Below are 25231 nucleotides of genomic sequence, written 5' to 3'. Positions count from 1 at the left end.
AAAGGCCAGTCATAGGGCTTGTCTTTATTTGAGTAGATTCAGAGCTTTTCAGTGGGAAAAGCTCCAGCCCCAGGATATTTGCCTGAGGCGGCTATACCAGCTGGGGGAAACAAGAGCCTGGCCACAAAGCTCCAAAGCTCAAAGGGAGAATCTAAGGAATGAGATGTCCACAGGAGGCTTTGAAAACCTCTGACATATTCCTGGGGATATAGAAGGGCGCGCTCATGAGCGGGGCTGTGTGCATGCCCAGGAAAGACCTAAGAAAGCCCTAACTTTGAGATCCTGTACTGCAGGACATGAAAGCAAGGGCAGAGCTGTAAACTGCTGCAGTGTGAAAGGCATGCCCCCAAACACGCACGGAACCCCTTGGCTAAGGGTGGGAGAGTTACTGCTTTAAGGAAATCTCTGTCCAATCATTAACTGATCACTGGGCTAACTGAGCAGAGACCTCGGCAGCCATACATGGCAGAGCATATATAGACTATACAGAATTAGTCAAGAAAATTCACTAAACAAATGGCAACAACAACAACACACAGTAACATCAGAGGGGAGGCAATCTGATTTCCAGAGTTGCCACGTTACACTATTTAAATGTACAGTTTCCAACAAAAGTTAGTTCTTTGAAAAGACCAACAAAATTGGCAAAACTGTAGTTAGACTAGCTAGTCTAAGAAAACAAAAAGAAGACACAAGTTACTAAAATCAGGATGAAAGAGAGGATATCATTACTGAGATTGCCGAAATTAAAAGAATGATAAATGAATACTATGAACAACTATCTGCCAACAACTTAGGTAATCTAGATGAAATGGACAAATTCTTAGAAAGACACAAACTACCAAAACTGACTCAAGAAGAAATAGCAAAGTTGAATAGACCTATAACAAGTAAAAAAGTTGAATTAGTAATTTTAAAACTTCCCACAAAGAAAAGTTCAGGCCCAAATGGCTTTTCTGGTCAATTATACCAAATATTTAAAGAATTAACCCAAATCCTTCACAATTTCTCCTAAAAAAATAGAAGACAAGGGAAGGAATATTTCCCAATTCATTCTAAGAGGCCAATGTTATTCTGATATCAGAACTAGACAAAGGCAACACCAGAAAAGAACACTACATACCAATATCTTTTATAAACATAGACTCAAAAATCCTCAACAAAATACCAGCAAACTGACTCCAGCAACATATAAAAAGGAATTATAATTCCCATGGCCAAGTGGGAATTATTCCAAGAATGCAAGCTTGGTTTAAGATACAAAAATCAATCAATGTAATATACCACATTAATATAATATAGGACAAAAAAACCCCAGGATAATCTTAATGGACAAAGGAAAAGCATTTAACAAAATCCAACACTGTTTAATAATAATAAAAAAATGCAACAAAATAGGAATAAAAGGGAACTTTCTCAACCTGATAAATGACCTCTATGAACAACCCATAGTTGATGGTATGCTCAGTGGTGAAAGACTGAAAGCTTTCCCCTTAAGATAAGGAAAAAGACTAGGATATCTGCTCTCACCACTTCTATTCAACATTGTATTAGACATTCTAGCCAGGGCAATTAAGCAAGAAAAAGAAGTAAATGGCAACCAGATTGAAAAGAAAAAAGTAAAACAATCTCTATTTGCAGATGACATGAACTTATAGATGGAAAATCCTAAATATTAATAATTCACAAAAAAGCTACTAGATCTAACAAGCAAGTTAGCAATGGTAAAGGATATGAGATCAATGTACAGAAATTAACTGTATCTCTATATAGTAGCAATGAATAATCTGAAAATAAAATTAAGAAAACAATTCTTTTTACAAACATGACTTTTATAATAACAATAACAAGATAATAAAATACTGAGGAATAAATTTAGTAAAAAAAGAGCAAAACTTGTATACTGAAATCTACAAAACATCATTTAGTAAAATAAGTAGAAAGACATTCCATGTTCATGGATTGGAAGATTTTATATTGTTTAGATGGCAATACTCCCCAAATCAGTCTATACATTCAATGCCATCCCTATCAAAATTTGAGCTGCCTTTTTGGCAGAAATTCATAAACTAATCTTAAAATTCATATGGAAAGGCAAAGAACCCAGAATAGCCCATCCCCGAAAATAAATTTTGAAAAAGAAGAACAATATTGAAGTATGCGGTGGCCAGTTTTATGTGTCAACTTGGCAAAATATAGTCCTCAGTTATTCAAACACTAGTCTAGGTGTTGCTTTATAGATGTGATTAATATCTACAATCAATCAACTGGTAGTAGGTTATCCTTGATAATTTGGGTGGGCCTGATCCATTCAGTTGAAAGGCCTTAAGAGCAGAACTAAGATTTTCCCAGGAAGAAGAAGTTCTACCCATGCACTGCAGCATGAGTACCTGCCCAAGAGTTTCTAGCTTGCTCCTCCTGACACTCTACCTTATGGATTTCAGACTTGGCTTCCCAGCTCCCACAATCACATAAGCCAAGTCTTTGTAATAAATCTCTTTATATATCTATAATATACAATTTTACTGGTTCTGTTTCTCCACTAGAACACTGAGGACTCACATTTCCTGATTTCAAAACTTACTACAAACCTATAGTAATCAAGATGGTATGGAACTGGCAAAAGGACAGACATACAGACAAATGATCAGTTGGTTTTAACAGGGTGTCAAGATAATTCACTGGGTAAAGAATAGTCTTTTCAATAAATGGTATTGGGACAACTGGATATCCACATGCAAAAGAATGAACCCAGACCCCTACCTCACACTATATACAAGAGTTAACTTGAAATGGACTAACAAGCGAAATGCGAAAGATAAAACTATAAACTTAAACTCTAGAAGAAAACATAGGAGTAAGTCTTGCTGACCTTGCACTAGGCAATGGGTTTTCAAAAGCACAAACAACCAAAGACAAGGTGTTAATAATAAACGGGACTTCATCAAAATTAAAAACTTTGTGGTTCAGAATACACTATAAATGAAATGAAAAGACAATACATAGAATGAGAGAAAATATTTGCAAATCATATATCTGATAAGGGTAAATATCTAAAATAAATAACTTTTATAACTCAAGAATAAAAAGACAAATAACTTAATTAAAAATGAGTATAGAGGCCGGGCGCGGTGGCTCACGCCTGTAATCCTAGCACTCTGGGAGGCCTAGGCGGGTGGATCGCTCGAGGTCAGGAGTTCGAGACCAGCCTGAGCAAGAGCGAGACCCCGTCTCTACTAAAAATAGAAAGAAATTATCTGGCCAACTAAAAATATATAGAGACAAAATTAGCCGAGCATGGTGGCGCATGCCTGTAGTCCCAGCTACTGGGGAGGCTGAGGCAGTAGGATTGCTTAAGCCCAGGAGTTTGAGGTTGCTGTGAGCTAGGCTGACGCCATGGCACTCACTCTAGCCCGGGCAACAGAGCAAGACTCTGTCTCACAAAAAAAAAAAAAGAAATAAAAATGAGCATAGAATTTGAACAAACATTTCTCCAAAGAAAACACACAAATGGCCAATAAGCACATGGAAAGATGCTCAATATTGTTAGTCATTAGGAAAATGCAAAACCACAATGAGATACCACTTCACACCCACTAGGATGAAAACATCCCCTCCCCACAAAAACTTGCACACGAATGATCACTGCAGCATTATTCAGAATAGGCAAAAAGTAGAAGCAACTCGATGTTCATCAACAGATGAATGGATAAACAAAATGTGGTACATCCATACAATGGAATATTATTCAGTTCAAAAAAGGACGAAGTACTGATGCCTGCTACAATGTGGATGAACCTTGAAACCATAATGCTAGGTGACAGAAGCCAGACATAAAAGAACAAGTATTGTATGATTCTACTTATATGGAATCTTTAGAATAGGCAAATTCCCAGAGACAGAAAGTAAACTAAAAGCTGGGAGAAGTTTCTTTTTGAGATGATAAAAATATTCTAAAATAAAATAGTAGTGAGGGTTGCACAATTCTGTCAATATAGCAAAAGCAGTGAGTTGTGTACTTTTTAAAAAGGTGAGTTTAATGGTGAACTATTATATCTCAGTAAAATATTATTAAAAAAAAAAAGAAAAAGAAAGTTCCCTGCCCTAGGCCCACGTACAAAAAACACACAGAAAATAAATGTGATATGAGTAAAGAGTACACAGGAACTCCATGCCTCTTGGGAGCTGGCACTCAGTGCTAGGACAGTGTAACCAAAACCTTAAACATCCGCTCCTGACACTGTCAGTATTCTGCCCCAGGAAACATTTCTCTACATCTCTTGCTCTTTGTCCTTAGAACAGAAGGGGACTACGATTGTATCCTGCAAAACTTCTGTGTGTTGTAGCACTGCCACTGGAGGAGATGGGCACTGCTTAGAGCCTAGGAAGAACTGCAGTGGCAGAAGCACTTCAGTAGAAGAGAAAAATTAATCAACTTGTCAAATTCTTCCTCCCAGTTTGCACGTAATAGATTCTTGGACAACAAACTTTTATTCCCAATATTACCAAGCATCCATTTTCTTGATTTCCTTTTATATGCCAATCAGTGCTTCTGAAAGCTCTAACAAATTAGAATAATATTTGCAAGAGTTTCACAAGGCTGAGAAAAATTTTGCAATATTAAGGGTTATAGGTCGAATTGTGTCTCCCCAAATTTGTATGTTGAAGTATTAATTCCCCCCCAACCTCAGAATGTGATCTTATTTGGAAATAGGGTCTTTACAGAGGTAATCAAGTTAAAATGAGGTCATCAGTGTGGATCCTAATGCAATATGACTGGTGTCCTTATAAAATGGGGAAATTTGGGGACACGCAGGGAGAGTGCCATGTGAACATCAAGGCAGAGGTCAGGGTGATATATCTACAAGCCAATGAATACGGAAAAATGCAGGCAAACTTCCAGAAGAAGAGAGAAATCCTTCCTGACAGCCATCAGAAGGAACCAACCCTGTCGACATCTTGATCTCAGATTTCAAGCCTCCAGAACTGGGAGACACTAAATTTCTGTTGTGTTAGCCAGTTTGTGGTACTTCATTACAGCAGCCCAAGAAAATGAGTATGTTAAACAATTGAGACGACTCTTAAACTTGTACTTACCCAGGATAACATGGGAAGCATGATACTCATTTATATGATGAAATAATAATATTTTGTAATATATTCTGCAATAATGAGTATTTGTCATATATGGTCCCATTTCTATGTATGAACATGGTACCTAAAATTCGTAGTTCATTTCCAAATTTAAGTTTTGCTTTAGGAATTTTATTGATAACTATAGTTGCTGCCGGTTCAGGGGAATGAAGTTTCTCCAAACTAAAATTCATTTTAAAAAGTAAGAATTACAATGACTCAATAAAATTTGTCTAATTTTGCATGGTTGACAATAGAATACACACCGTAAAAATCTTATACAAAACAACATAGGTAGCCATTTTCCTGAAATGAGCCAAAAAAGCTTTTTATGGAACTAATATATAACAATCTATGAATTATTTATAATATCTCTGGTCCAGAAACAGAATATCCAGACATGCATAAGTAGTCATTTTAGATAGTTCCCAGCCTTTAGCCATTCAAAAAAGCCTAACTTTACATGTATTTATTCATTTTGGCTTTATGAAGGTATATTTGTCACCGTGAGAGGATAGAACATATTTTATGTAACCATTTTGCTAGCTTGATTTATAACTTTTAAATATTTAGACGTATGGTATGTGGGCCTCCACTAGTACTCAGGCCCTAGGCTCTGTAATTGTTAGGGGTGGGCCAGGACACAGCAAAGACAGAAGAAACGAAGCCCGAAGCTATGAACAGAAACCAAACAAAAATCTCAAACTTGCTCCTACCATAAACTAAAACACCATCCTGAAAGCTTTACATGAAAACTTAATGCAGTCTCTTGGAGGAAGTAACAAGTGCCTTCCCAGGCCATAGTCCCAAGGGCCCTCCAAGCCCTTCCTGGGCAGGAGCCATGTAGCCCTGTTGCCTTAAGTGGCCTCAGCTCTCACCAGGTTTGAAGCACTTAATAAATACATCACACCGTCCTGATGTTCTGAATGCTAGAGTTGTGTCATGGGTGTTCGTTTATTTCCTGCTTTGCAGTAAACTCTGTGCCACTTTCAAGTAAACAGAGCAATTTATAACTGCACTTCACTCCTCTTTTGGAAAAAGTAGTGTACAATTTGCCAAAAGGCCTTCAGAGGGCTCCTCAAGGAGGCGATATTCCCCAGGGCTATCATTTTGTTATCTTCTGCCTGTCCTCTGGTAGCCAGGGTTGGCTGCTTATTGAGGGCTGTGAGGCCAGGGACAGGAACTAGCATTCTACTTGGGAGTTAGTCTTAGGAAGTGAGGAACCCTTAGAGACAGGGTAAGTGGTGGCAATTGAGAGAGGAGCAAAAAAAACCAGGAAATATCACTGGTTCCTAAGGGAAAGAGAAAAAGGGTATCAAAATGCCAACTAGGAACACCAAGGAGAGGATGGAGATTGAACTGAAAAAGGCCCCATGGGATTTCCAACTTGGATTGTATCTTATTGTAACTCCCTGCAAGCAAACATGCAACTATATTGATAAGGAAAACCCCCATCTATTACTTAGCGCAGCAGCCACCTGAGACCCCCACCACTCACGGAGGACCCACATTAGCATATTACTAACCTAACACCTGGTACATTAACATATCACTAATCTAACATTTGGCACATCAGCATAACACTAATCCTATTGCCTGGTGCAGACACTAAACTTATTACCTGGCCGGGCATTAGTCACCTGAGACCCCTCCCCTTGGATCACCCCAACTTAATAAAAATGGGAAAAATTAGGTAGACGGGGCTCAGAATTTGGTGGCGAGACCCCTCTGAGCCCGCCGGTGAATAAACCTTGATTCTCCGACTCTCCGTGTGCCGCTCGGTTTGTCCTCAGGACCACTCGCTGTAACACTTGCCGTAATAATATATTTCATGCTATTGCTTACAAACGTAATGGAGATCGGACAGCTAACATAAAACACAGGTGCCTGACATCAATGGATACCTTTAATTGCGGTTGAGCACCTTTAAGGGACTTCAATACCCTCTCCATAGACATCAGTCGCAAAAGTGGTATATTATCTTTGTATAAAATTAAAAACCATAAGGCACTAAGACTGGGTTCATCAGAAAGATGGCAGCAAAGAAAGAATGAAAACTTCAAGAAGTAAGGACGTATACATGTTTAAAAATAATTTTCATAATAGAAAAAGAACGCTGATGTAAATATAATAGGCTGAAAGTCAACAACCCAGCGCTTAACAGTAAGGGCAGATTAGTGAACCACATAAATCAACCTGGGATGCAGATTATCAGCCACATTCGAAACACAGATTAACAGGAACAAATAAGATATCAAGGTGGGAGGCATTTTTACAGCAAGTAAAACAAAAGTTTTAATCATTGTTTAAATAAAACTTCAAAAGGATTCCACATATAACCAATGGGGAGACCATTTAATAAAAAAAAAAAAAAAAAGATTAGTTTCAAGAAATGCAAGCCAGAGTGACCAAACTTCTGACCTGTTTGAAGATCAATCAACATTTTCTACCTGGGCAAGTAGAATGCAATTAGCACTTGGGTGATTTTAAAGACTCTTTTACAATTGCCTTTAACTGGCTGATGAAATAGCAGAACAGCATGGCTGAAGGCCAATGTTTATTTTTACCCATTACCTATTTTATTAATGGGATTGTGAGCCACTGGGCCTCCAGGCACACACAAATGTATTAAAATACCCCACACTGTAATTAAGTGGCACAGAGGGGATTGGAGCAAATTAAGTGGCTTTTATATTTACCTTGGGTGTAGTCGAGGTCAGACAGTTTGATGCTCTCATAACACAGTTTAGTAAATTTTACTTTAGAAGTCTACAGAATATGGAGGATATTTTCTTGCAGAGTAAGAGTTTTAATAAATGTGTCTTTCCACCAAAATAAAAATATTCATAAAGAAAAATGCCCCAAGTAGATACTTTAAGAATAAAAGGTGAGAATTCCTTAGCCAGAACAAAGGACAAACGCATCAACGGTATAGCATGGGATCTTTAGACTTCATTAACGAGGGACTGGAAATTAATCAATCAAATTTCCATGTCACTCTCAATCCAGCTTGGGGCTTTCCTCCCCAATGTAAGTTAGAACTTCTGTCTCTGAGTTCTTTAAAGGGAGTGAAAAATAAAGTGATCACCTAATTGTTGCCCTGATCATAAGAAATGCTTGCAGAAACAAAACAGATGCTTTGGGCTGAGAGTACAAGTTCCCATGCCAGCACTCTATCATTTTTTGTTTGATTTTACCAAAGCCATTGTTGCCACTAAATGTTTGATTCCTTTTAAAATAGTAAATAGAAGAAGATTTTTGCTTTCATCATTCAGAATCAACATTACTACACTTGACGTTACTGCCAGTGCTGGTCTCCTGTGAATCTTCAGAGCAGAGAAAAAGTCAAATGGAATGAGGGCGGGGCAAAATGGAATGACAGCTGGAAACTGGGTGCTTGGGCCCGAGCAGAGGACAACATTCCCTTTGCCCTAGAAAACGATGGTGAAACGCTTAGAAATGACAAGAGAGGGGATACAAGGTACTTACGAGTATCCTGGACTTGCAGTGGGAGGGGGACCTGAAGAAATGAAAGAAAAACAAAAGAAACAGTCAGTCTGCGTTATTGCAGGGTGAGTGTGAGTGCAGTCAAACCACTACAAATTAAAGTTCTCAACCACCCAGAGGTGATATTTATTTTTCTGGCACTTACTGTTTTGCTCCAGTTTTCCCCAACTACTTCTATGAAAAAAATAAAAAATAAGAAAACCCCCAAAACCCCAAAACAACAACATAGCAGTGAGAACGTGCCTATATCTCACAGTTTAGGGCCTGAAAAATGCTAAGACAAGTGCGAAAAAATGATTTAATAGAGTAAGCATCCTCAAACTATGTAGGGATTTTTCCAGCAGGTGGCTGAGTGACTGCAAGAGGGTGTCACCTGCGAGTGAGTGGGGGTTTCCTTCTAGTCTTTCATGGCAGCTGGACAGAAAAGGGGTACGCATGCTGCAAATGTTCCCAGAGTCTCTGGACACGGAGCATCCATCCTGAGAAGAGCTCAATGGCATGATGGTTTGAAGTATGGGATGTGGGGTGAGAAAGATCTAGACTCCATTCCTGCTCTGCTGTGTACTACCTGGCAACATGGTAATTAACTACTTGGCCTTGGTTACTTATTTGTAAAATTGGTACGATGTGTACCAGCTTTAGGGATGTGGGCATAAAGTACATTTTCAGTGAGTGTGTGTTACCCTCTTGCTCATCACTCTGGCCATCCTACCATGTTGGGCTGAGGGCCAGCGGCCATCCCCAGTAGGAAGCTGCTTACCAAACTTGACAAACAAGACTCCAGTGGTAGAAACCACCTTCTTGCCATTCGTTGCCACACACTGGAAGTAGCCCGTGTCTGTGGTGTCGAGGTTTCTAATCCGCAGCCGAGAGCCATAGTTGGTTGCCCGAAAGGAGATTCTCCTGGGCTCCTGGACCACAGGCGCATCATTTTTGAACCAGCGGATGGTGGGAGGCGGATTCCCAGAGACTTTGCAGTGCAGTTCTGCCGTCTGGCCCAGGGACGTGGTGATGTTATTCATTGGCTCATCGAGGGTCAGGTAAGAATCTGTGAGCACATGGGAGAAGGAGGCAGGTGAGAGGGGCGGACAGCTGGAGAGCACCTCTGAGCAACCCAAATCCATGCCAGTCCCCCCAGGATCACAGCCGGCTGATCAGGAGAGGCACATGGAGACAGACAGGGAATGAAATGATTCCAAGACCCCACGAGTACTAAACAATCACCCACAGAGCCTGCTGCTTGGAAGGAAATTTGTTACAATCAAAATATAAAACCCAAAGCTTTCAAATGACTACACAGCACACATGGATATATGTGCTTTCCCAGTTAAGACAAAATGAACTTTTGTGCTTCAGATGATATTGGAATTGCTACAAATTCCAATACAGCAGATGTACTGGAATTGTTACAAACTCCAATGCAGCAAAAAAGAGAGGAAAAAAAGCAAAGTTCACCTCAAATTTCCCCATCCTAAAATAACACCATTCTTAACATTCTGGCAAACATCCTTCCAGCTTGTCCACTTTTGACAAGAAAGAAAGCATGAAAAACTGGAAAAAGCAGGAGCAAACCATTTGAATCCACATGGCACAAGATCAGGAAGGATGCCTGAAACCTTCTTAGTGATGACATAAGAATTATAAAGGCCAGGTCACTGGCGGACAAAGTGATGAGGCAATGGCCATTTCCATACCATTACTCATTTCAACCATAACATGTTACAGTATACAATTCATTCAATTATATATATTTATAGATTCAATTCAATATATAATACCATGCAGATATTAGTACAGATATTAGTTGTACAGTTCCATGAGTATTGACAATTACAGCTACCCATAAAACCAATACCTTATCCTGCCGGAACATTGACTCCCCAGAAAGTTCCCCCATCCTTTGTAGTCAGTCTCTGCTCCCAACCACTCCCTCCCACCCCCGCACCCAGGCAACTACTGTTCTGATTTCTATCATCATAGATTAATGTTGCCTGTTCCAGAACCTCAGATAAATGGAATCATGCTGCATGTACATTTTGCATTGGCTTCTTTTAAGATTTATTGCATTAAAAACTTTAATAATGAAATAAGTTTTATTTAAGTTTATTCTTCAATAGTGTTTAAACATCATGTTAATATTAGTTGTGGAATCTACTTGCAGAGAAAATAATTCATTTTTTAAAAATTCAATTTTTTAAAAAAATTGCTCTGGGCCGGGTGAGGTGGCTCACGCCTGTAATCCTAGCACTCTGGGAGGCCGAGGTGGGCGGATCGTTTGAGCTCAGGAGTTCGAGACCAGCCTGAGCAAGAGCGAGACCCCACCTCTACTAAAAATAGAAAGAAATTATATGGACAGCTAAAAATATATATATAGAAAAAATTAGCCGGGCATGGTGCGCATGCCTGTAGTCCCAGCTACTCGGGAGGCTGAGACAGGAGGATCGCTTGAGCTCAGGAGTTTGAGGTTGCTGTGAGCTAGGCTGACGCCACGGCACTCACTCTAGCCTGGGCAACAGAGTGAGACTCTGTCTCAAAAAAAAAAAAAAAAAAAAAAAAAAAAAATTGCTCTGTTATTCACACATAGGGAATTTTCTTTGCTTTCATTTCCCCTGACCACCCATCCTTGGATAGATCGCCCACCCTACCCTCCCAATGCTCTCTGTCCTTCCCTAGTTCCAAGCCTGGGATGGCTTGTTCAGCAGCTGTCTTTACTGCAGAGCTATGAACTCCCTAAGGGTGGGCATGGGAATGTGTTGGTCTGAAATGTTCTATAATCGGTGTTGTCTGATTGGTAGCCACTAGCCACACATGGCTTATTGAGCTCATCAAATATGGATAGAGGGACTGAAAAAATGAATTTTTAAATTTAAATGTAAATAGGCACATGTGGCTAGTGGCTACTGTATTGGACAGCACAGGTAGAGCACAGTAAATTTGTTGAATTTAATGGAAGTTTATTGAGAAATAAACTTTTTTTGAGCAATTTAACTGGATAATTTAATTGCCCAAATGCCTGTAAAATGAGTTCATAAATACAAAAAAAAAGGATTCATTATTTGCTTTACTCTTCCACAAAAAATTGGAGAGGGGTATTGTTAATGTCTTGGTAGCCACACAGAAGTGTCACACGTGTGAATGGCATTTATCACATGTGCAGTAGAAAAGAGATTAGCATGACCATTCTGTTACCATAATGACACTTTTTGTCTCACTTAAGCCAATGAATAATTATCCTGCCAACAGAATCACAAGCCCATAAATGATCTTGCTAATGCTTTGCTTCCTTACATTTATATTTTGATCTCTACCTTTGGGCATGTTTCTATAATTTATAAACAGCTATGCTCAATCCATGAACGCATTTGCTCATGGATAGATGCACACGCGCTCCTAAGATGTGTGAGGTATGCCCAGAAAGTAGGGAAACTAATTAGCAGTTGGCTTTATGGAGTCATTATCGTGGCTTTACAGCCCTGCTTCATGCCTGGAGAATGGATAACTACGCACCCTCTGCTGAGAGTAACTTAGAAATAGCAATCACATAATAATGCCAATATAAGCATAGTGATTCATGTTTTACTGGACAGGTTCTGGAATTTGACTGCCTGGCTTTGAATCCCAGCCTCTCTGTGTGACTTTGGGCAAGTTACTTAACTTCTCTGTAGCTTGTCTTTAACCAAATGAAAAATAGGAATAATAAAGGGGGGTCCACCTGGGAAAACTGTTAGAGGTGGATTAAAATTAAATGGGGTGACACCTGTGAGGCACTTAAAGCAGTGTTAAGCAAAAAGTAAGCACTCAAAAATGTTAATTAATGTTGTTACTATTGTTTTTACAATAATAACTTCTGTAGACTGCTTTTCAGGTTACAGAATATTTTCACAGCCTGTCTCCTGTTATCCTCTAACAATCCGGGGAAGCAGGAAAGGCTAATTACCACGATCTCCAGCTGCAGATGAGGAAGTCACGTCTCAGAGATCAGCTGACTTGCCCCATGGTCACACAGTAAACTGCCCAAAGCTTCCATCACTGATGACCTTCAATCCTTCGGCTCCTAAACAAAGTCCGACTGAGGCAGCTGGCCAACACGGTACCAATAACAGACTACTTTGAAATCCTACCATATGCCAGGGCTTTCCTTTGGCATTTACCTGCACAATAATGCTGCAAGGGAGGAGTCATCATCACCGTTTTACAAGGAGGAAACCTAGGATCAGAGAGGTCAAGCAACTTGCCCAAGTCCTTGTGGCTGAACTGAGATCCAATTTACACCTCTCTGGCTCCAAAACCTAGCTCTAGCTCTTTCCACTCCACCAAACTGCTTTGGTACCCTGAACCCCACTGGGAGCTGGGTACACAGTTGGAATGTTTTCCCTAAACCAGGGTGGGCCCTGGACACACATATACCCACAGGGCTGTGCGTTTCCCCTGACTCCAGCCAGGACTGTCTGGTTGATGGGTCTAAGTTTTAGCCATGGGTGCTGGCTGGTGTTCCAGCCATCCTCCAGAGACCAGGTACCTCACCTGCGCTGCTCTATATAGCATCTACCTAAAATCAAAAATGAGGGTTGCAGGGCACCTTGAAATCAGTGCAGTAGCTGGCCCAAGCAGTGTGTTTCCAGACAGAACAAAGGAAATGTAAGCAAAATCTCTGTGTTTCCTAAACAAAGGAGCCTTGCCACAAACAGAGAATTTGCTTTTAACTTTTCACTGACAAAGAGGTTCAAATTTGTTTGCCATCTGTAGCTGCTCACTTAGTAAGCAGAACTAACGAATGGTCTGGTCCGCAGTTGGGGGAAGACCAGAAGCATCAGAACAGTCTTTTGCCTAAACACGAAAGCATTCTGTGACTGGAATAAACTAAAATGAAACGCACGTCTGTATCGCTGACTGCTTTCTCTCTTGTTAACAAGCCCCTGGCCATGATCCATTCTCTTCCCAGAACCAGCTGGGTCCTTCCGTAGCAGCCTCGTGGGCCAGGCTAGGGGACCTGCTCTCCTCTCCACACTCAAAGCTCGGTGTGACCATTGCGGGTTCTGGACCAGTCATTCCTTTCGGAGAACACCTGGGCATCCCCCTGGATGCCAGTACCAGTTCTGCCACTAACCAGCCGAGTGTATCAGGCAGTCACTTTGCCTCCCTGGGCTTTGGATTCACAATCTATTACCAGCTGCTTTGGGGTCTGCTCATTCTGGGACAGTGTGTGTTTCAATCTGGGCAGCTGCAGAACCACTGGGTAGCAGGCAACAAGCAGGTGCCCACTGAGGTTGCATGCCAAAGAAATTTGGCCTCTACACATAAACCCGACTGTTTGTGTGCTGTTTTCAGTGGTTTGCTTCAATATCTCTGATAATCTGTGCTTGAGAGGTGGGAGATTTTTCATCCTTTTTACCGTCTTCCCTAGACTACAAATGCTGAGATGGCAGACTGGTGGGTGAGAAGTGGGGTATGATCTGGCTTGAGAGAAAAATCTTCAGTTCCTCTGAATCCACCTCTAGCTCTGTGTCCCTGAACAAACTATGACTTCCAATAGTAATACTGGTAGTAGTGATGACAATGACAATAATGATGATATAATAATAAAGTGGTAATAGGTAACACCTAAATGGTATTTATTATCACGACAGGTATTGCTATGAACATTTTACACATGAGACACCTAAGGCACAGAGAGGGTAAGAAAGTTGCCCAAGATCACACAGGCAGTAGGTAGAACTGGGATTCAAAACAAATTAGTTTGCCTCCAGAGTCCATGCTCTAGGATAAGAGTTTTTAAACTTTTGGTCTCAGAACTCCTATATAATCTTTAAAATATTGAAGACCCCAAAGAGAAAATTTTAAAATATTTGTTTACTAATTTATTTAAAAATTAAAAATATAACAATCCCATTACTTAACTTTTCTTTTTCTTTGTCCTTTTTTTTTTTTTTTTTTTTTTTTGAGACAGGGTCTTGCTCTGTCACCCTGGCTAGAGTGCAGTGGCATCACCATAGCTCACTGCAACCTCAAACTCCTGGGCTCAAGCGATCCTTCTGCCTCCGCCTCCTAAGTAGCTGGGACTACAGGCATGCACCACCACATCCAGTTAATTTGTTTTTCTATTTTCTATAGAGACAAGGTCTTGCTCTTGCTTAGGCTGGTCTTGAACTCCCGGCCTCAAGCAATCCTCCCACCTCGGCCTCCCAAAGTGCTAGCATTACAGGAGTGAGCCACTGCACCCAGCCAACATAAATATTTTAATAAAAATATTCAATGAAAAGTAAATGTAATTTCCACACACATACCAAAAATAGTGAGGAGAATGGCATTGTTTTATATTATCGCAAATCTGTTATTTACATTAAGAGCAGACAGTTGGATTCTTTTATTTCAGCATTCCATCTGTTGAGATATGTTGTTTTGGTTGAAGAAAATCTGGCTTCACACAGTTGGAAAAGAAAGAGGTATTTTAATAGTCTTTCAAATAATTTATATTTGATATTCTTTGATATTACACTAAAATTTGACAAGTGGCAGTTTCTTAAAGGTAAGTTGCAACGTAAAATCTGAAACCATATCAGTGAACTTTCCATAATCTGTTACATTAAAATGGATTGATTTATTTTGCACTTTGAATGGATTGTCTCCCCATATGTGATTTTGTAACAACATGCATTGCCCATTTAGAAAACACTGGTTCACTGAGTTATATACATCTTCCAAATGTAGACACATCTAACTATATAATATAGAAAAATTCGTATTCATTAATATCACCACCAATCTCATCAGAAAAGGTTGGGAAGCTGTCAAGCTCATGGTTTTGGCTTAAAGTTTCCCAAAATCCTATTTTCGCTTGAAAGTTCAAATGTCATTACTGGCAACTAATATTATCTCCTATTTTCTTATAAGTGGCAGGTTCATTTTGTTCATTTTTCGAGAATATTCAAGAATAACTAACCATCATTTTTCAGTCACTCTTTTAAGTAAAAAGTGGCTAGTTCAGCCCAGAATGCAAATGCTTTCCTTTGAGACAATCTAGTACTAGTACTTCAGTATTCTCCAGGAGTGCTTTATGTATATTTACCATTTTGCCATATGGAATATTAAAAAGATATGTACTCAAAGGTTAAGACTGAATAAAATTAATAATTTTTACTGCTTCACCGAAAACATTCTTAAGCGCAAATTGTTGTTTAAACTACAAGTATATGGCAGTGGAGAATATGATGACCACGAGTTTGGTACAGTTTGGTGCCATGTCTTGATTTGTGCTAAGGCCCTAGCAGTTTTGCCCACCATTGCTTTTGCACAATCAGGATGGGTAAAATGTGGTGCAGAGAACTTAGAACCAATCCCAGAGTTCCCAGCTAATAAAAGACAAAGCCAGGATTTGGACTGCAAGCCCAGTGTTCTTTCCGTCATACTCCACAGCTGCCCTTCCCCACCCCTCTGGATCCCAGGCTGGGGTGAGGCTTTCTGAACAAAATGGTTTCGCTCAGGCCCTGGGTGCCATATGTCAGAGAGCAGAGAGCAGCTTGTATAGCATGTTTTCTACTTCTGAACAAGAAGTTGGGGACTTTGGAGCAATCCCAAGTGATTGTGTCAGATTTGGGCAAAAGTTTGAGATTCCAAAAAAAAAAGTTTTTATAATGTAGGAAAATGAAATGCCAATATCCTTTTAGTGCCACCATTTCCCACCATTAATAACAGAAAGCAATGATCATAACTAACATTTTTTGAGCATTTACAAAGTACCAGGCACCATTCTGAGCCTCTTACATTAACTTTTTAAAACTTGAAAATAATCCTATGAGGTAGACACTATTATTACCCTCATTTTAGATATAAGAAAACTGAGACACAGAGAGGTTAAGTAATTTGTCCAAGTCACACAGTCAGAAAGTGGGAGAGCCAGGACTCAAACCCAAGCCTTTGAACACCAAAGATGATACTATTACCTGATGCACCATTTCCCAATACACCCAGACTAAAATCTTTCATTTGTGCACCACCCAAAACCAGTACTACAAAATGTTCTTGCCGTTTTTATGAGTCCATCTGGCACGTGACAATACCCACTGGTACTGAAAACAACTAAATCACCACTAGTTACTTATGATGTAACTGGAAGTCATCATCAAGAATGAGCTTTTTAAACACAGCACAGGCATCGTTTATACTAAGGCTTAATCAACCTAAAAAGTGAGCTGCAAAAAAAAAAGAAGTTAGTTTATGAGCTCTCTGGGCACTGAGACTCTATTTCCTCCTTTTTCCCTTTGTGTATTCCCCTTAGCACTCCATGTGTTATTGTGAACTTCGTAGGCATTTAATAAATGCTGGTTGATTAAGTAAATGGAAAGCTCAAGTGAATTTCGGGCAAATTAGCTTTGGAGACACCCCATTTATTACTAACCTGCTTGACAAGACGTCACATCCACAAATCCACAAATCCTTCCCAACGTTTATTACTTAATTTTCAAAGTGCCCTCCCCCATCTTTCCTCAGGGAGAGAGGCGGGGCTGAGAGTTATAGTCCCATTTTGACAGGTGAGAGAAACTGAGATACAAAAATGTAACAGTCCTTTGCCATGGCAACCCAGCCAGTCAGCCAAGGAGCCAGTCACAATTAGGCGTAGGGCCTGGGTCTCAGTCTCAAAAGAGGCACATGCCAAAATCCTAGCCTCGTACATGACTGATCCTTTTCAGAAGAGGGAGGAGGTTCCCGACATGAAATAAAATGCTTAGCTAAACATAAAGGAAGGCTGCCAAACACAGTTAGGTCATCGCATTTGACTTTGAGAGAACATTCTGTTCACGCTATCAACCTGCATTCACTTTCGGCACACTTCACCATAAATACTTCTGACTCACTATCTCGGGAAATATTTTTTATCTTAATAAACTCAATGCAAAGCATAATCTAAATCAGCTTGCACATTCTTGAGTCGGAGCCACAAGCTGCGTTTAATAAAAATCAGCCGGAATAGCAGGGGACTTCTGAATGACCACAGTTTGCTATCTGACATGGGCCGCTGGGAAGTCCTGAGCACACGGGGCTGGAGACAGGAGCAGGAGGTGGGTGAGCTGGAGGCGTGGAGGGAGCCTGAGACCGCGAGAGGAGCCACTTGCGGGGTCTTGGTTCCCATCGGCCACCTCGTCAGCAGCGCCGTTTACCCAAATGGGCCATAGGTGGCACAGGAACTAGGAGCCTGGGCTCGGGACTTGGCCTGCTTGGCTCCGCATCCATGCACCACCTCACCTCTTCCTTGCTGTTACTGAATCTCTCTAAGCCTCGTTCTTCTCACCTGTAAAGCAAGTTCCAGGCTTCCCCGTTAGAGATGTTGTGAGATTAAATGAGATAGTCTGTCTCTGGAACATCAAAAGTGCTCCAGAAAAACGAAAACAAAAACAACAAACTGATACCTGGCTCCCTCCCCTAGAGATTCTAATTGAATTGATTGGGGTGGAGTCCAGGCAAAAGCGTTTTTTAGACCCTCCTTAAATGATTCCCCTGTGTCGTCAATAGGAGAACATTTGGCTGCAGTAATTATAGCTACCATTTCCTGACCACTGATTCCTGCCTGTTTCCTATAAGCCTTGTAACTAATTTACTCCTCAAAAATCCCCAGGAGGATTCTCCACAACAATCCCTTTTCAGAAGAAGAAATGCTGAGACATTAAACATGTCACATTACTGATAAAGAGCGAAACTACATCGCTGACTCAGACCTTTGCCTTGAACTCTCCAGCATCTAAACCTATGTCCCCAACTAGGTACAGAGATGGCACGATGAAGATAAGCATTATTTTTTGCTAAACAAATCTGCTGTAGACCAGGAGATCTGATGGTTAAAAGTGAGAAGAAAAGACGTGCTGTGTTGGGTCTTGGCCTGACACTCACGTTTTCTTGAGAACACAAGTACTAATGCCTCAAGGTGACCTCTGAGAAATAAGAGTGTCCATTGGACCAAAGACAACAAACAGCCAATGATGCAGCTCTTTTTGGGGGAGGGAAAACACACACACATCAGGAAGGGTTCTGCATATGTGCACTTAGAGCAAAACCCACTATAAATCTGGACTAATGGGGAAAGACAGCCACCTTCATATGTCTTTCCTTAGGAAGCTCAGTAAGTACACAGAGCAACTCAAAGGACTTTAAGAAAACTTTGCTACCTAGAGGCTGTTTTAAAGGAATAAGTCATTTTTACAAGTAGACCAATTGTATGTATTAATGAATGGCTCTTAAAAGCTCAGGAAAACTACTTTTTCCTCTTACGTAAAGATCCATGCAGAATAAGAATAGCTGGTCTCCAGCATTTAAATTGCCATAATTAATAAGGGGGAGATGAAAAGGGAACCACATGTGTTGAGCACAGATTCTATCACACGCTTTACATATATTGCTGCATTTTAGTCTTACCAGAACCCTGTGATGTATGCAGGTTTTTCTAGCCCCATTTTAAGGAAGACACCAAGGCTTATAGTTTTTTAGCACAACTAGGTTTGTCATGGCTAGGAATGGAACTCAATTCTAGCGTACACCCTTCTCCCGCCCCTACTCCCAACTTGTCCCCTCCCTACCAGGTGTTTTACACTCTCCTGTCATTAAGAACTTCTTCTAATATTAACTCACCTGGATACATCCAGATGACACCTCCTTCTCACACCAAAGATACTATGATCTTTACCAGTCCTTATTTCCAGTCCTACTCCAGGAGTAGATTATCTAATTAGACCATCGGCAATCACCAACTAGGTTATGCTAGAGACTTTTTTTCTAGTTAGAAGTTTTTGTGGATGTTATAGATTGAATGTTTGTGGCCCCCTAAAATCTGTATGTTGAAATCTTAATCCCCAAGGTATTGGGAGATGGAGTCTTGGGAGATGACTAGGTCATGAGTACAGAGCCCTCATGAACGGAATTTGTGCCCTCAAAAAGAGACGTCAGAGAGATCCCTTGCCCCTCTGCTATGTAAGGACACAGCAAGAAGACAGCTGTTCTAAGATTCAGGAAGGGCCCTCACCAGAAACTGACCATGCTGGCACCCTGATCTTGGACTCCCAGCCTCCAGAACTGTGAGCAATAAATTTGTTGTTTATAATAAGTCACCCAGTCTATGGTAGTTTGCTGCAGCAGCCCGAACAGACTAAGACAGCGGACTTTTGAGGTTTATCCAATTTATTTTACCTCAATTTTTCAACCATTTTTATTATTTGGGGAGGGTATCATTTTGTTACTTCATATTTATCATATGTGCATGTTTCACTTAAATTTAAAATTAATGGAGATACTTAGAAGTTATGAGCAGAAACATACTTAACCATCAGGACAGTGACTTGATTTTGGTATGAACAAATTCTTCTAATTGAAATTTGAGACACAAAGTTTCTGGCTTAAGAGTTGGTCCCTTAGTCCTGGAGAAATAACCCCAATCTTTTTTTCTTATTTAAAATTGGGATTTTAAACTTTAAAATGGTAATTTTTTTTGAACTAAACCCCCATCTTCAGCTCAATGCTAGGAAGATAGGTAAATCCATGGGCCTAAGAACTCTTCAGGTATAGGGCATATCTACATTCCAAGAAGTCAGTTGCAGCTTTTCCCAGCCCTGGAAAACCAAACCAAATAATAAAGACAAAACCACCAGCAATTACCTTGCTTAACTATAATTCAGTAAGGTTCTCTTGTTAGTGGGTAATGCACTGGTGAAGTTCCTGTCTCTTGAATGTTCTCTTTTATGAATGGCATAGTTTTGCCCTCAAGTTTTGAACCATAATCCTCAACAATTAGGGATTATCTGCTCTATTGATTTTTTTTTAAGAAAACAGAAAAGCACCAAAAAATCTGGAGATGAAAACTGAGTGGGTACTATTTTCTTGCTAGAAAGAGGCAAAAATCAATTAACATACAAGACTATGAACTTTGGGGATCTGGCCATGCCTTTTTCATTGTTGTAGTTCCTTAAACCTATTTATCAAACACAGGCTTGCTAAAAATAGATGGATAAAATGCTTGATGAATAGACGAACAAATGGATTTCAGCATCTGTGCTCAAAGATCTCTCATTCTGGCTACAGAACCGAGTAGGTAGAAAGACAACCATGATAAAAGGTGATCTGAGTATGTTTGGGGTGATAACCCTAGAAAGGGGAAATTTAACCTATTTTACAAGCCACAGATGTCAGACAAGGGTTTCTAAAGGAGGTAACACTTAGCAATTGGTGGGACTTTGAAGAAGGAGGTGATATGGCCTCTCTCCTTCAGGAGCCCCTTGAGATCTTGAAGGAAGGAGGAGATATTCCAGAAATCTAATTCGAAAGTACAAATCAGAGTGAGAGAAAAAGCTGAGTGTGTGTCAAGATGTTGAGTGTTGAAGGAGTTTGGGAGAGAGGGAGGCTGAGATCAAACCAGGCCGACCTGGGTTATTGTGCAGTGACGGCAGAGTGGCCAGGCGGTTCCCTGACCCTTATCAGGCAGAGTGGGCAAGACCCAGTGCAGAGTGGAGAGGGAGAGAAAGCCCAGACTTCCTGTGGAATGTGCAGGCACTTAGAGGAAGGGAGGAAAAGAAAAGAGAAAGGAAGCAGAAGAAAAATCAGCAGATACTTAATTAAACACCTGTGTAGGCACAGAAAGGATACCTGTCCCATCTCGCCTGGACCTCATAAAGTTGTGATGGAAAAGAAACCTATAAAAATAATTGGAGCAAGGGAAGATGAAAGAAGAAGACTTTTATGCTCAGGAGGGAGTGAGCATGTTTATCCATAGAAATTAGGGAAGAGGAGGGGTGCTTTAGTTGGGCCTTGATGGAGGGGAGAGGGCGGGCAGAGGACAGGAGCTGTGTAGTTGTTGGGAAGAGTAGGGTACACAAGCCTGATGCCACTCTTTTTTTTTGAGACAGAGTCTCACTTTGTTGCCCAGGCTAGAGTGAGTGCCATGGCGTCAGCCTAGCTCACAGCAACCTCAAACTCCTGGGCTTAAGCGATCCTATTGCCTCAGCCTCCCGGTTAGCTGGGACTACAGGCATGCGCCACCATGCCCGGCTAATTTTTTCTACATATATTTTAGTTGGCCAGATAATTTCTTTCTATTTTTAGTAGAGATGGGGTCTCACTCTTGCTCAGGCTGGTCTCGAACTCCGGACCTTGAGCGATCCACCCGCCTCGGCCTCCCAGAATGCTAGGATTACAGGCGTGAGCCACCGCGCCCGGCCTCTGATGCCACTCTTGGTGACATGTCCCATGCATATCTGCTGAAGACTCCACAGTGCACTTCCCACAGATTCCTCAGTTCACCGTGTTTCTCTATGGGGATCATCACTGACAATTTAGGCATCAAAGTCTCTCCTCCTGCAGGACTGCTGGCACATGGCAGGGTGTTTAACAACCTAAGCCCTTGGCCAATAAATGTCAACTGTAACCCCTAATCATGGTGACAACTAAAATAGCACTACTCATATCCAACCACATTGAGGAGCCCTGGGGCATCTTTTTATCACAATCGTAATCACCATCATGTTAACTTAATGTGTCTAAACTTTGTTAAAACAAAATTGCTTTTGGAGATGTGCTTATGGAAGCTCCCAGCTTCCCCCCTTGTACCTCTCCAGTTCAGCTTTGTAAGGGGAGTCTGCTTTCAGGAGGTGGAGGTGGAGGTGGAGGAGATGGTATTCCCTGGGGAAAGGACTGGCTTGAGCAGAGGCTCAAAGGCATGAGTGTCTAGAGTGGGTTTGCTTTAGGGGAAGGTATGGACAAAGCAGTAGTGGGCAAGAAGGCAGGTAAGACAAGTTGGGCCCAGACTGAGGAAAGCCCTAAAATAGTCATGAGGAATTCTGAGCCTCATATGGCCAGCAAAAGACAGCTTTCACACAATGCTGAGCAGGGAGCTGGGCTTTGGGAAGCACGAACTGAGCCCCCAGGGCTGGGCGATAGTGCTGGTGAGGAGCTGTGGATGGAGATGAGAGTTTGCTAGGGTTCTGCTTTTGTGTCCCTATTTCTTCCTCCCCAAGTAGATATGACCTCAGACACCCAGGGAAAAGCAGATGCAGATCTCTGATGATGGATTTCCACCCACGGTCACAATAAAAGGCTTTCTCCAATAGCTAAATATTTAGCCTCCCCCTTATTTCTTTACTATTAAAAAATAATGCTTCAATGTACACTTTTCTAAAATCTTTTTTTCCCTTTTGCATTATTTCCTTCGGTTATACTTCTACAAGTGTCTCTTGCTCCTTTTTGGCAGGGCCCCAGAGTACTCACTGTCTATTTTTCCAGAGTGCCTGAGCAGCTTCCAGCACACAGGGATTGTGCAATCAAATGAGACCTTGACCCCACCTGCTTGCCCACACTAACTTCTAGGCCATTGAATTTCATGGTTACCAAACCCTGTGAGTAATTGTGGCTAGGAGTAGCAAACCAGTTGGAATGGATGTAGCTGTCAGTGAAGCCAGAAACTAGCAATTGTCTGAAAAGCATGGCTACTAACTCAAAGGAAGGCTCCTTGAGGCCAGCGATGAAGTGTTCATCTTCCTCATATCTCCCACGTGTGAAGAAGTATAAAGCAGAGATGTAGAGACATGTCTGCAAATTATTTGACACTCCTTCCATCAAAAGGTGGAGTCTATGTCCTCTTTCCTTGCACCTGGCAGGGCTTCTGTCACTGCCTTGAAGAACAAAATGTAGCAGAAATGACACTGTATGAGTGACTTTAGAGGCCAGGCTAGAAAAGGTTTGGGGCAGTCCCTCTGGGAGCCTTCAGCTACCAGTTACCCCAAGGCCACCATGTGAAAGAGTTCTTGGAGAAAGAAAAAAAAAAAGAGATGGCCTTGGGAACTCCAGCTGTTCAAGCCTCCAGCTATTAGAGTTCTCTCAGCACAGACACTAGACATGTGAATGACGAAATCTTTAAGATGACCTCTGCACCAGCCACCATCTGACGGCAACCACATAGGAGGCCCTGAGCAAGAACCATGCTAATCCCAGTCAACTCCCAGAACCATGAGAGATAATAATAATACATGGTTGTTATTTGAAGCCATTAAGTTTGGAGTGGTCTGTTACCTAGCAACACATAACTGATATACCACTCCCATTTGAGATTCTAAGAAGTAAAAGCAATTCTCTAGAATAGTAGATATTGATTGGAGATGTACCTTATGACAGATTCTGTGCTAAGAAATGAAGGGAATAATTTATGCTTTCAAGGAGCTCCCAAGGGAGATATGACACCAACATAGATTATCACAGATACTAGAAAAGAGTGCCATAAGAAAGGCATGGAGAATATATGATGGGATTATATTCTGGGAGATTCTTGGATGAACTTGCTATGATGACGGGCTAGTAGAGTTAGCAAAGTGCCTTCCAGTTGGGGAACCCCATGGAACAAAATAAAAATATACTTAAAGAACTTTGGTTCTACCACACTGTCAGTTTCTTGAGGACAAAAAGCATTTATCCCAGTACCTGTCATATAGCAGGAGCTTGCTCAATTTATACTTAGTGGATCGATGGAAGGATGGAAAGATGGAAGGATGGATGGATGGAAGGATGGAAGGATGGATAGATGGAAGGATGGATGGATGGAAGGATGGATGGATGGAAGGATGGATGGATGGATGGATGGATGCATGGAAGGATGAATGAATGGAAGGATGGAAGGAAGGATGGATGAATGGAAGGATAAAAGGATGGGCGGATGGAAGGATAGATGGATGGCAGGTACTGGGAGCCAGCCTACAAAGAACACTGGCTGGCCTGAGGACCAGAATGTCAGGGGTCAAGTTCTGGCTATGTGAGATTCTGGGTAAATCACTGATTTTGAATCTGTAGTCTTCAGTTTCTGCATCTGTCTAATGAGAGGATAGGACTAAGAGATCTCTTAGGTTTGTTCCCAACTCAAATCTTCTAGGGTACCAAAGAGTGAGTATGAACATCCATCTATGTGTTTACTTGGCCATCTCTATAATCAAACAAATACACACTGGAGGGACAGTATATGTCTTTGTTACAACTCTTTAATTGTATATAACAAGAACTAACTCAAGCCTGTTTAAGAGGGTGAGGAGGGACAGATAAAGTGGATGGAGAATTTAACACAGGATGCAAGGGTTTCTTGTGGAACTCTGGCAAGGAGTCTGGCCAGGTCTTGGGAGGAACAGGAACCAAGAACTGGAAAGCTGCTGGCAGCTAGGTCAAGAATCTCCTTCCACCTCCAGTCTCTGATTCTCTCTATGAATCCTCTTAAATCCTTCTTTGCAAACCAGCTTTCTTGGCTTCTCTAAGCACACAGCAGAAGATGAACACTCCATGACCACCAAGTTGATCTCCTGGCACTACCAGCAACTTAAAAACACTAATTGGCTATCTCTGATTCTCAATTCCAAATTCCCAGGAAAGAGACTCCGATTGGCCCATCCTGGGTCAGAAGTCTTCTCTCTGGTCCAATGAACTCCCACCAGACGGGCAAGGTTACAAATTCTAACACAGCTGCTGAAGGCTCATCATGATGGATCATGGGAGCAGCTATCAGACAGCAGGGGGTTATTATAGGCAACTTCCATGAAAGGGATCTAATACAAAGTCTGAGAATATAAAATAATCATTTTTGCAT

The 25231-nt window shown here is 41.1% G+C and overlaps 1 protein-coding gene across 1 annotated transcript in view; it reads right to left on the bottom strand.

Moving 5' to 3' along the window:
* ROR1 (receptor tyrosine kinase like orphan receptor 1) overlaps positions 1-25231 on the bottom strand; it is a 373290-nt gene that overhangs the window by 103413 nt on the left and 244646 nt on the right. Inside the window, exons 3-4 of the mRNA XM_069478025.1 lie at positions 9401-9688; positions 8623-8653 (exon numbers count right to left, since the gene is read on the bottom strand). Coding sequence (XP_069334126.1) covers positions 8623-8653; positions 9401-9688 — 319 coding nt within the window. The remainder of the gene's footprint in view (positions 1-8622; positions 8654-9400; positions 9689-25231) is intronic.

Source organism: Eulemur rufifrons, chromosome 8, assembly GCF_041146395.1.
Source record: "Eulemur rufifrons isolate Redbay chromosome 8, OSU_ERuf_1, whole genome shotgun sequence".
Classification (NCBI taxonomy): Eukaryota; Metazoa; Chordata; class Mammalia; order Primates; family Lemuridae; genus Eulemur; species Eulemur rufifrons.
Note: the sequence above shows the minus strand (reverse complement) of the source record. Positions and strands in the feature narration are given on the sequence as shown.